This window comes from Chiloscyllium plagiosum, unplaced genomic scaffold, assembly GCF_037043375.1.
Source record: "Chiloscyllium plagiosum isolate Xiang-an unplaced genomic scaffold, Cpla_swu_hap1 HiC_scaffold_167, whole genome shotgun sequence".
Taxonomy (NCBI): domain Eukaryota; kingdom Metazoa; phylum Chordata; class Chondrichthyes; order Orectolobiformes; family Hemiscylliidae; genus Chiloscyllium; species Chiloscyllium plagiosum.
Window position 1 is genome coordinate 157027 of NW_028270306.1, and position 13189 is coordinate 170215.

General features: G+C 45.9%; 1 gene segment (V, D, J or C); it reads right to left on the reverse strand.

Moving 5' to 3' along the window:
* Positions 1-508: 508 nt before the first annotated feature.
* Positions 509-13189, reverse strand: part of LOC122546420 (immunoglobulin kappa constant-like) — a 32324-nt gene continuing 19643 nt past the window's right edge. The window contains 2 exon segments of the C gene segment in view: positions 509-1055; positions 10465-10596. Of these exon segments, the coding sequence occupies positions 727-1055; positions 10465-10596 (461 nt within the window).

Sequence of the window (13189 nt, forward strand, 5' to 3'; positions counted from 1 at the left end):
AAGCCTAATCTTTAATCTCCAGCACAAAGCCCATTCTGTATCCACCGCTACGTCTGGACCAACAGAGTGAGGAGGGAATGCCTCAGATTGGAATTATTGAGTCCCAACAACTTACAGTTTCTGTTCTGTTCATAACCTTGACAGATTCCAGATCAAATGGATCATTTAAAAGTGATTGCTGATTGGCTGTCTGTATCATCAACAACAGAATGACATGTAATTGATTGACAGGCAAAGTAGCCAATTGTGACAATAACCTGCTGAAATGCAGCCAATCAGCTCAGGGCAGCAGTCCATTTCCAATGTACACAGCCCTCCCCTTCACTGTGTGATCATGTAGCATTGCCCTCGAAGAAGGACATTGCTTGTCACTGGCCACTTGGGTGTTTCCTTTCTTTCTCTTGGTGGAAAGTGAATAAAGATTTGTACACCTTGTGTCTTTCACTGTGTCCCACGCATCTTTGAAAGTTTTTACTTGGCATCACAAGACAATACTGTTCCCATCATACACTCCCAGGACAAGGACAACATCAGATTTTACACATCATAAAACTCTTTCTAACCTGTCCCAATAACCTGCCTTAACTCCTGAACCTCAGAAGTGTCTCTGAGCCAGTCCTGAGAAGGAAGAGAATTGAAATTCAGTGCTGACAATGACCTTTGACCTGCCAGCTCAGCCCTGTTCTGTTTTAAGTTGTGTCTCCTCTGTGGACTGTCTCAAACACTCTACACACATTCTGATCTCCTGATGCTCTTGCTGAGGGGTGAGGGGAGGGTCACGTGGGTGAGGGCACAGGAGAAGCGAGCGTTGGAATCCCAGTCAGACCCAGAGAGGGTCAGCAGGCTGCTGACACTGTAGGTGCTGTCCGAAGCTCGCAGGTAGTTGCTGGTCTGAACCCCGTCCGAAATGACTGCACCGTCCTTCTTCCACTGCACCTCCAGCTCATCGGGATAGAAGTGATTGGCAAGGCACACCAGGGTGGCAGTGCCCTTGGCATTGACCTGCTCTGGGGAGGGGGGCAGCAGGGTCAGCTTGGGCTGAGAGTTGTCACGGCCTGTAAGACAAGAGAAACAATTTTAATCCCTGCCATTCGAAGGGATTTCAACTCTTCGAACATTAACTGGTAAAACAATCCATTTGAACATTTGTAGTCAATACCTAACAAACCCGACAAAAGAACAGACATTGTTTAAATTGCTTCTTGGGATGTGAGTGTCACTGGCAGGGCCAGCATTTATTACCCATCCCTAACTGTCCCCGAGAAGGTGATGGTGACACAGCAGAGAGAGAAGGGACAGTTTTAGACCATCGTTTATAGAATGAATGTGGGCAGCTGGAAGGGCTATCAATGGGGGAGCATTTCAGTGACAGTGATCAGAACTCAGTGAGATTGAGAATAGGGATGGAAATGGAGAACCATGGAGCCTGTGTAAAAGTTTTCATTTGGAAATGAACCATTTTACTAAATTGTGCGGTGATTTGGTAAAAGTGGACTGGAAACAGCGACTGGACAGGAACTCAGTGTCAGGGCAGTGGAAGGCCTTGAAGAACGAGACAGAGATTGTTCAGAATCTGTTCCCACAAAGAGTAAGGGTGGGGATGTACAAATCTAGGCTCTCAGTCTGGAATGTGTCAAAGCAGGCAGAGTAGGGCAGACCAAACAGGGAAGGTGATGTTGGTTATCTGGTGGTCAATCCTGCAGAAAGCTGAGAGGAGGATAGAAAATGCAGGAGTGAAATTGAACAAGACCAGAGGAAGGCAAAGAGCTGACAGGATGAAATGGAATAACAGCATTTACAGTACAGAAGGAGGCTATTCAACCCATCATGTCTGTGCTGGTTCTAGAAAGAGCTGTCCAGCCAGTCCTACTCTCCAGACTGATCTCTGTTGCTCTCTAACTTCATCAATTTCAAATATACACATTGAAACCTTCAACAGAATCCACCTCCACCATCCTGTCAGGCAGCATGTTCCAAATCTTAACAACTCTCTTCGGAAAGACATTCCCCCCCATCTCACTCCTAGCTGTCTTGCTGACCATCTTGAAATTTTTACCCATAGTTACAGACATACCAACGCATGGAAACGGAATATCCTCCTTAACGCTGTCAAAATTGTTCAAAACAGTGAACAACTCAATAAGATCACCACTTAATCTTCTCTGCTCAGAGCAGAATAAGCCCAATCTCTCTAAGCTTTCCTTGTATCGAAAATCCCTCATTCTGGTATTATTCCAATACCTGGTATTATTCCAATAAAACTCCTTTGAAGTCTCTCCAGGGTTTTAATATTGTTCTTTAAATAAGGTGCTCAGACCTGAACACAATCCTCCAAATCTGGTCTGATCAGTGATTTATAGAGGTGGAGCATCAGTTCCTTGCTTTTATACTTTATTCTCTATTTTAAAACCCACAGATCCTGTTAGCTTATAACTAACAATGCAATAAGGGGTTAGAAGATAAAATACGAGAAGATGAAATGCCAGCTGGTAATATAAAAGAAGATTGCAAGACTGTTTTTTTTTGTCGAAATATAAAAGCTAAGAGGAAGGCAAGACTGGATGTTGGACTGCTGGAAACTGAGGCTGGAGAAGTACTAATGGGGAACAAGGAAATGGCAGAGGATCTGAATAGTGACTTTACATCAGTCATCACGGTGGAAGACACCAGTAGTATACCAGAACTTAAAGAGATTCAGGGGCAGAGATGTGAGTAATGGTTATCACTGAGGAGAAGGTGCTGGGGAAGCTGAAAGTTCTGAGATGGATAAATCAGCCGGACTGGATAGACTACACCCCAGAGTTTGAAGGAGATAGCTGAGCAGATTGTGGAAGCATTGGTGGTGATCTTTCAGGAATCACTGGAGTCAGGGAGAGTCCAAGAGGACTGTAAAATGGTTAATGTAACTCCACTGTTTAGGAAAAGAGGGAAGCAGAAGATGGGAAATTATAGGCTGGTTAGTCTGACCTCAGTCATGAGTAAGATTGTAGACTTCAGTTTAAGGATGAGATTGCAGGGGAGCTGGAAGTGCATAGTCAGGTCGGCTGTGTCAGCATGGCTTCATCAAGGTGAGACCTGACAAATCTGTTCGAATTCTTGGAGGAAGGAATGAACAAGTTAGATAAAGGAGAGCCAGTGGACGTGATCTCTTTGGATTTACAGACAGAATTTGACAAAGTGCCATATAGGAGGCTACTGAAGAAGAGAAGAGCCCATGGTGTTAGGGGCAAGGTCTTGGCATGGATAGAAGGTTGGCCGCCTGGTAGAAGGCAGAGAGTGGGATAAAAGGACCTTTTTCAGGATGGCAACCGGTGACTAGTGTGGTCCTGCAAAGGTCCGTGCTGGGACTACAGCTATTTACCAAAAATGAATGATTAATTTATGATCTGGACAAAGGATCTGATGGCATTGCTGCCAAATCTGCAGGCAAACCAAAGATAAGTGGAGGGACAGGTCGTGTTGAGGAAGTGGAGAAGCTGAAGAAGGAGTTGATCAGGCTCAGAGAGTGGACAAAGAAGTGGCAGATGGAATACAATGTGGGAAAGTGTGTGCTTATGCACTTTAGTAAGAAGGATAAAGGCATAGACTGTTTTCTAAATGAGGAAAGGATTCAGAAATCTGAATCACAAAGGGACTAAGGAGTCATAATCAGGTTTTTCTTAACGTTAGCATGTTGGTTCAGTTGGCAGTTAGGAGCACAAATGCAATGTCAGCATTCATTTCCAGAGGGGTAGAACACAAGAAAAGAGGTGTACTGCTGAAGCTGTATACTGCTCTGGTCAGAACACAATTCATGTATTGTGAGCAGTTTTGGGCCATGTATATAAGGAAGAATGTGCAGGCATTGGAGGGTGTACAGAAGGGTTTTACAAGAATGATCTTAGGGATGAAGGGCTTATCAAATGAGGAACAGTTGAGGACTCGATGGAGTTTAGAAGGAGGAGGGGAATCTCATTGAAACTTACAGAATACTGAGAGACCTGTCTCGAGTGGACACGGAGAAGATGTTTCCAATCGGGGAAGAGACCGGGACATGACGGCACAGCCTCAGAGTGAAGGGAAGACCCTTTTCAACTGAGATAAGGAGGAATTCCTTCTGCCATAGGGTTGTGAATCTGTGGAACTCACTGCTGCAGAAGGCTAGGGAGGCCCTGTAATTGAGTGTACTTCACACAGAGAGGTAGCTAGGATCTGAATGCTTCCCATCATGAGAGCAGGAAGTGTGGTCAGTGACAGCAGTTGGAGCTCCGGGTTTCGGAGCTTGAGCAGCAGCTGGTGTCAGTGCGGAGCATCCGTGAGGCTGAGAGCTCCGTGGAGAGCACGTTTTGAGATATGGTCACTCTGCAGTTTCAGAGTATGCATGGAGAGAGGGAATGGGGGAGCAGCAGACAGTCCAAAAGGACCAAGCAGCTAGTACAGGAATTCCCTGAGTGCATCCCACTCTCCAAACAAGATTCAGTTCAGAATCCTGATGAGAATGATGGTTCATCTGGGGAGTGCAGCCGGAGCCAAGTCCATGGCATCACGGGGGGCTCAGCTGTACAGGGGGGGTGGAGGGGTGGGGGGCACAAGGAAGACTGGAAGAGCGATAATGAGAGGAGATTCGAGTGAGGGCAATCGATAGGTATTTCTGCAGCTGCAGATGGGAATCCAGAAAGAAATAAGTTGATTTGGGAAACTCAACATGGTTTTGTGAAGGGTAGGTTGTGTCTCACAAACTGATTGAGTTCTTTGAGATGGTGACCAAACAGGGGGATGAGGGTACAGTGGTTGATATGGTGTATATGAATTTCAGTAAGGCACTTGATAAGGTTCCCCACAGTAGGCTATTGCACAAAATACAGAGGCATGAGATTGAGGGTGGTTTAGCAGTTTGGATCAGAAATTGACTTGCTGAAAGAGGACAGAGGGTGGTGGTTGATGGAAAATGTTCATCCTGCAGTTCAGTTACTCGAGGTGTACTACAAGGATCTGTTTTGGGGTCATTGTTGATTGTCATTTTAATAAATGAGCTCGATGAGGGTGCAGAAGGATGAGTTAGTAAATTTGCGAATGACACTGAGGTCAGTGTAGTTGTGGATAATGCCGAAGGATATTGTAAATTACACAAGTGTATAAATAAGCTGCAGAGGTGGTCTGAGAGGTGAAAAATTGAGTTTTATGCGGATAAGTGTGAGATGATTCATTTTGGAAGGTGCAACAGGAATAAAGAGTACTGGGCTAATGGTAAGATTCTTGGTAGTACAAGTGAGCAGAGAGATCTCGGTGTCCATATACATAGATTCCTGAAAGTTGCTACCCAGGTTGATAGGGTTGTTAAGAAGGCATAAAGTGTGTTAGCTTTTATTGGCAGAGCGATTGAGTTTCGGAGCCATGAGATCATGTTGCAGCTGTACAAAACTCTGGTGCGGCCGCACTTGGGGTATTGTGTACAGTTCTGGTCACAGCATTATCGGAAGGATGTGGAAGCTTTGGAAAGGGTTCAGAGGAGATTGATTAGTATGTTGCCTGGTATGGAGGCAAGATCTTATGAGGAAAGGCTAAGGGACTTGAGACTGTTTTCATTAGAGAGAAGAAGGTTGAGAGATGACTTAATTGAGACAAACAAGATAATCAGAAGATTAGAAAGGATGGACAGTGAGAGACTTTTTCCCCAGATGGTGATGGATAGCATGAGGGGACATTGCTTCAAATTGAGGGATGATAGATATAGGACAGATGTCAGAGGTAGTTTCTTTATTCAGAGAGGATTAGGGGAGTGGAATGCACTCCCTGCAACAGTAGTATATTCGCCAACTTTAAGGGCATTGAAATGGTTATTGGATAAACATGTGGAATGAAAATGGAATAATGTGGGATATATGGGCTTCAGATTGGTTCCACACTTTTGGTGCAACATCAAGGGCTGAAGGGCCTGCACTGAGCTGTAATGTTCTGTGTTCTGTGTTCTTTGAATAATGAAAGGGCAAAAGATTAGCTGGGACAGAATAGGGCCCCTTAAGGATAAATGAGGTCACATCTGTGTAGGCCCAGAGAAGACAGGTGAGATCCTAAAGGGATATTTCATGAATGTATTTACTGGGGAGAAAGACATGAAAGCTCGGGACCTCAGGGAAATAAATAACGATGTCTTGACAAGAATCCTCATTTCAGAAGAGGAGTTCTTAAAATGCATAAATTTGATAAATCTGATCTATGACTCTAAGTGTATCCCAGGACATGGTGAGAAGCTAGAGAAGAGATTGCTGTGTCCCTTGCTGAGATATTTGTATTATCAACAGCCACAGGTGAGGTGCTGCCTGATTCGAGGTTAATGTTGTTCCATTATTGAGGAAAAGCTGCGAGGAAAAGCCAAGGAACTACAGGCCAGTGAGTCTAACACCAGTGGTGTGTAAGTTGTTGGAAGAAGTTCTGAGAGACAGCATCTATATGCATTTGGAAAGGCAAGGACTGATTTGGGATTGTCAGCATGGCTTTTTTTGTGGAAACTTGTGCTATTGTTGTTCACCATTTATATAAATGATTTGGATGTGAAGAAAGGATGAATCGTTAGTACATCTGTGGAAGACATCAAAATTGGTGGCACAGTAGACACTGAAGAAAGTTATCTGAGAGCACAATGGGATCCTGATCAATGGGCCATTGGGCTGAGGAATGGCAGATGGAGTTTAATTCAGATAAATGCAAAGTGCTGCATTTTGGTAAGACAGAGGAGATGGGTGAGATCTTAAACGAATATTTTTGCGGCTGTGTTTACTGTGGAGAACGACATGGAAGCTAGGAAACTTGGAAAAATCTCTGGGATCAAGTGTATCTCAGAATACTGTGGGAATCTAGGGAAGAGATTGCTGGGCCCCTTGCTGAGATATTTGTGTCATCAACAGCCACGGGTGAGGAACCAGAGAACTGGAGAGGTTGGCTAATGCTGTGCCATTATTTCAGAAAGGCTGTAAGGAAAAGCCAGGGAAATATAGACCAGTGAGCCTGATGTCAGTGGTGGGTGCATTGTTTGAGGGGATTCTGAGGAACTGAGGTTTTTTGAAGCGGTGGCAAAGAAGATTGATAAAGGCAGACATTTTCAACATGGATTTCAGCAAAGCATTTCACAAGATTCCACATGATACACAGGTTAGAAAGGTTAGATCACGTGGGATCCAGGGGATCCATTTGGATATAAAATTGGCTTGAAGATAGGAGACAAAGAATGGTGGCAGAGAGCTACTTTTCAGACTGGGGGTCTGTGACCAGTGGTATGCCACAAGGATTGATGCTGGGTCCACTGACTTTTGTAATTTGAAAGCATGATTTGGATGTGAATGTAGGTGGTACAGTTAGTGAGTTTACTAACAGTGTATATTATACTATGCAGTATATAGTAAAGAAGATTATTTTAGAGTACAGCAGGACCATGATCAGATAAGGCAATGGGTGGAGGAGTGGCAGATGTGTTCCAAAAAAGAGAAAGTGAGATGCTGCATTTTGGAAAGCCAAACCTGAGAGAACCCATACAGTGAATTGTAGGGCCCTGTGGAGTGTTGCTGAGCAAGGTGTTGGTCATCTGTTGCTGGGACTGGTGGGTTTGAGCTATCGGGAGAAACCAAAGGTCATTCCAGTGGTGAGGAATGTCAGTGATGAAGGTGGATCGGAGAAGTTGGGACTGTCTTCCTTGGAGAAGAGAAGGCTGAGAGGAGGTTTGTTCAAGGAATTCAGCTTCACGAGAGGTTTGGATACAGTAAATAGGGAGAAAATGTTCCAAATCAGGAAAAGGATTGAGTGCGAGAGGCCACAGATTGAAAGTAATTGTTCAAAGAAACACAAGTAAAATGAGGAAAAAACATTTTCAGCCAGTGAGTGGTTCAGGTGTGGAATGCACTGCCTGAGAGTGTGGTGGAGTCAGCTTCAATTGAAACATTCTGAAGGGAATGAGACTGTTATTTGAAAAGGAACAATGTGCAGGGTGACAGGGAGAAGGCAGGAGAATGACACTCAGTAAATTGCTCATTCAGAGAGCTGTTTCAGACAGGATGGGCAGAATGGTCTCCTTGTGCACAGTAACAATTCTGTGATTGTGTGGTTGAGCAGAGTTAAAGCTGGGGGAGGTGGGAGCTCGGTGTCTCACTGTGCCGCTGCTGCTGCTGCTGAGGTCAGTGAGATCAGAGACTGGGACAGGGAGCCAGAGCTCACATCAAACTCTGCCCGTGTCCATCACACTGAGACTGGCAGGAGGCTACTTACTGATTTCACTCCATGCTGCAGGAATGGGACCACAGGCTGCAAATGGACAGAGCTCCTCCACACGGTGAGTAAAACTGACTGACTTATATCTTGCTGCTTAAAGGGGCAATGGAACTAAAGAAATACAGCTGGACACCCTGTTAGACACAGTGCTCCTCAATCAACCATTTCATTCACTGCAGCTCCACACTTACACCTTCAACAATTGGAGGGTGGTACAATTGCAACACTTAAGAGGCATTTGGATGGATTATGAATAGGAAGGGTTTGGAGGGATATGGGCCAAAATACAAAGTAGTTTCCAAAATACAAAGGGATCTGGGATTGCTAGTCGAGGATTCTCTAAAGGTAAACATGCAGGTTGAGTCCGTGATTAAGAAAGCGAATGCAATGTTGTCATTTATCTCAAGAGGGTTGGAATATAAAAGCACCTTTGTGCTACTGAGACTTTATAAAGCTCTGGCTAGGCTCCATTTGGAGTGCTGTGTCCAGTTTTGGTCCCCACACCTCAGGAAGGACATACTGGCACTGGAGCGTGTCCAGCAGAGATTCACACGGATGATCCCTGGAATGGTAGGTCTAACATACGAGGAACGGCTGAGGATCCTGGGATTGTATTCATTGGAGTTTAGAAGATTAAGGGGAGATCTAATAGAAACTTACAAAATAATACATGGCTTGGAAAGGGTGGACGCTAGGAAATTGGTTCTGTTAGGTGAGGAGACTAGGACCGGTGGACACAGCCTTAGAATTTTTTTTTAGATTACATTACAGTGTGGAAACAGGCCCTTTGGCCCAACAAGTCCACACTTACCCGCCGAAGCGCAACCCACCCATACCCCTATATTTACCCATTATCTAACACTATGGGCAATTTAACATGGTCAATTCACCTGACCTGCACATCTTTGGATTGTGGGAGGAAACCGGAGCACCCAGAGGAAACCCACGCAGACACGGGGAGAATGTGCAAACTCCACACAGTCAGTCGCCTGAGGCGGGAATTGAGCCCGGGTCTCAGGCGCTGTGAGGCAGCAGTGCTAACCACTGTGCCACCGTGCCGCCCAGAGGGGATAAACTCAGAACAGAAATGCGGAGACATTTCTTCAGCCAGAGAGTGGTGGGCCTGTGCAATTCATTGCCACGGAGTGCAGTGGAGGCTGGGACGCTAAATGACTTCAAAGCAGAGATTGATAAATTTTTGATGTCACAAGGAATTAAGGGCTACGGGGAGAATGCGGGTAAGTGGAGTTGAAATGCCCATCAGCCATGATTGAATGGCGGAGTGGACTCGATGGGCCGAATGGCCTTACTTCCACTCCTATGTCTTATGGTCTTATGGGCCGGGTGCTGGCAGGTAAGACGAGATTGGATTGGGATATCTGGTCGGCATGGATGGGTTGTACCAAAGGGTCTGTTTCCATGCTGTACATCACTATGACTTTATGACTCTATAATTCAGCATTTGTGTTTAGAAAGTTTCAGTGCTTAATAACAGAGGATTGAGGTTAACTTACTCAGTCTGAGCTTGGTTCCTTTACCGAACGTGTACCACAGTGAGAGCTCCCAGTGCAGAAGCTGTACAAAAACCTCTCCTCTCTGCTTCCCTCCATCACTCTCACCCTCTTCCTGTCCAGCTCTCATTTACCCTCAGCCTCTCCCTGCCCCTCTCTGTCTCTCCCTCATTCATGTCTTTCTTTCTCTCTGTTTCTCTCATTCTGTTTCTCTCTCTGTGATGTGTCCAGCTGGGCTCGGACGGTTTGTGAACTATATTTTTCATTGTCAAATCTTGCAGCTGTTCTTCACATGTGGCCATGGAGTGTAAGGGGGAAACTTGAGGCCTTCAGTGAGCGGTGGACACCACAGGGACTGGAGTGTGTCATGGACAGTGACAATCCCAGCATGGGGTAATTTGTTCAGTTTCATTTATATCTAACTATGTGTATTGGTGGTGGAGGTAGGGTTATGTGTCTATTATTACATACAACATGTAATTATGAATGTGTCAATACAGGAGGTGGTGCTGTGTGTTTTGAGGTTTTTATACGGCTTTGTATCACTGGAAAGGTCTGGTGTAACGCTGCATACAGTAATAGTCAGCGACATCCTCATTCTGAACGTTGCTGATTGTCAGGGTGTAACTGGTCCCTGACCCACTGCCGGTGAATCGCTCAGAGACTCCTGTGAATCGAGTTGTTGCATCATAGATCAGGAGAGAGGGTTTCTGACCTTCTCGCTGCTGGTACCAAGCAAAGTAGCTGCTAATGTCTCCACTGGCCGAACAGGTGATGGTTGTGGTCTGGCCCAGTCCCACTGACAGCACCGGGGGAGACTGGGTCATGATGATGTCCCCACTGATACCTGAGGGGTCAGAGAGAAACACAGTGAAGTCAGAACTGTCACAGAAAGAGCCTGTCAAATGAGAGATTGTTGGAGACACTGAGCATTCCTCTGGTTTCAGCATTTTCCCTTCAATCACAAGTCAGTGGAATTGAAGAGAAATGGAGAGCAGCTAAAGATTCAAGGTGGAAGGAGAGAGATTTGTACCTGCGACACAGAATGCCAGGGGCCAGATCAGCTGGATGTGTGAAATCATGGTGTGTGCTCCTGTCCCTGTGCCTGGTCCCTGATAAACTCTCCCTTCACTGGGCTCTACTTTATAAAGCTGCAGCCTGTGAGAGTCTGACTGGGTGTTCTTCAGTATGTAAATGGCATCAGGCAGAGAGAGCCACATCAGCCCCTCACACTTCCTCTTCTCTCTCTCTCTCTCTCTCTCTCTCTCTCTGTCTCAGAGAGTCATTGATGTGAACAGCACTAAATGAGGCTATTTGGCCCATTGTGTCTGTGCTAGACAACAAAGACCTTGACAACTAATCCCATTTTCCCGCTCTTGTTCCATAGTCCTGGAGGCTACAGCAACACAAGGGAATATCTAAACACTGCTACAATGTCATGAGAGTTTGTGACTCAACCAGCCTTTCAGGCAGTGAGTTCCAGACTCCCACCACCCTCTGGGTGAAAACAATTCTCCTCAACTCTCCTCTCATTCTCCAACTCCACTGGGCCTAGACTCACTCGTGTTCGGAAGGATAAGAGGGGATCTGATTGAAATGTATAACATTCCAACAGGGTGGGGCAGGGAGGAGGTTTCTCCTGGTTGGGAATTCTGGAACCAGGGGACCCAGACTTGGGGGATACAAGGTTGACCATTTAGGGCTAAGATGGGGAAACATTTCTTCACTCTGAGGGTAGTCAACCTGTTAAATTCTGTACCTACAATGCAGACAGCTATGGAGGAGAGGGAATTGAATGTATTTCAGATTATTGTTTTGCCTTTTCACAGCATGAAGGGAATGGGGAGAAAGCAGGAATATGGCTTTGAGGGAGAGGATCAGCCATGATCATACTGAATGACAGAGCAGACTCAAAGGGCTGAATGGCCTACTCCTGCTTCTAGTTTCTGTGTTTCTGTGTCTGTGTTACCTTCAGTTTCTGACCCTGGTTTTTGACCCCTCTACCCATATAAAAACTGCCTTCCTGTCGAATCTATCTGTGCCCCTCATAATCTTATAGTCCTCTGTCAGGTCTCCACTCAACCTTCACAGCTCCAAGGAAAACAACCCCAGTCTTTCCAATCTTTCCTCATCTCTCAGACCCTACAGCCCAGGCAGCATCCTGGGAAATCTCTGCACCTTCCCGAGTACAATCACTTCCTTCCCACAATGTGGTGACCAGATCCTGTCTCTCTCTTTTTATCACTTTCTCTCTTTGTCACTCTCTCTCTTCCCATTCTGTTTCACATCTGTCAATGCTATCTCTCAGTCTCTCTCTTTGGCACTCTTAATCTCTCCCATCCTCTCTCTCTCTCTCTCTCTCACACACACACACACACACACACTTTCAACCCTACCGTCTCTCTCTTGATTCCCTTCACTCTTAGTCTCACATCTTCCTGGTCTCTTTCTGTCTCTCTCTCCGTCCCTCTCAGTCACGCTGTCTCCCACTCTATTTCTCGCCCCATATCCTTCAACCTCACCATCTCTACTTCCAGGTCTGCATCTCTCTCACTCCCTCCACACATCTCACACTATCACAGACACACCTCCCTCTCTCTCTTTCTCATGCATACACTTTCCCTCCAACTCTCATTCTGCCTCTCTTCCCTCTCTTTCTCACAGTATCCCAGGTGGTGACAGTTAATTGCAGGGTAAATCTCCCTCTGCTCTGGCCCACTCATGGATGTTAACCATTGACCCCAGAAGCATGTCTTCTCCAGGAGTAATGCCCCATTTCCCACATTGACCAGGCATTAGCCTGTCTCATGATGATGGACAGATTCTTGTTAAACGAAGGGCAGGTCTGTGCTGTTGGCCTGTTCTCACTGGGGATTGGTTTGGACACAAAGCGCATTCCATGAAGGCCCAGCAGAGAGAGGAGATCCTCAGGCCATCAGTGTGAACTGGGGGTACAGGACAGGTTCTGACCCACTGACCCATCCCGCCTATTCACAACATGACCTAATCCCTTCCCTTCTCCTTCCCCTTCCACGGTCAGGTTCTGGGTCAGGGTGTTTTACTGGGAAGAGTTCAGGACCATCACACAATTGCAACAGAAAGGAACTGAGTCTGACACCCACCATGGTGTCCATGATGCACTGGACTATCCAATGGAGACCAGTAAACATAGGCCTCCTTCCCACTGAATGTCCAGCAGAGACCAGTATATATGGATCTCCATATCATTGGATCATCCAATACATATCAGTAAACATGAACCTCCATTACACTGAGCCCGACAATAGACACCAGTAATCACAGGGCCACAGCCCATCGGATGCTCCAATAGACTTCAGTAAACATGGGTCACCATCTCACAAGACACTTCAGTAGAGGCCAGTAAACTAGGGCCTTCTTTGCCCTGGACCTTAACAATGGAGACCAGTAGACATGCATCC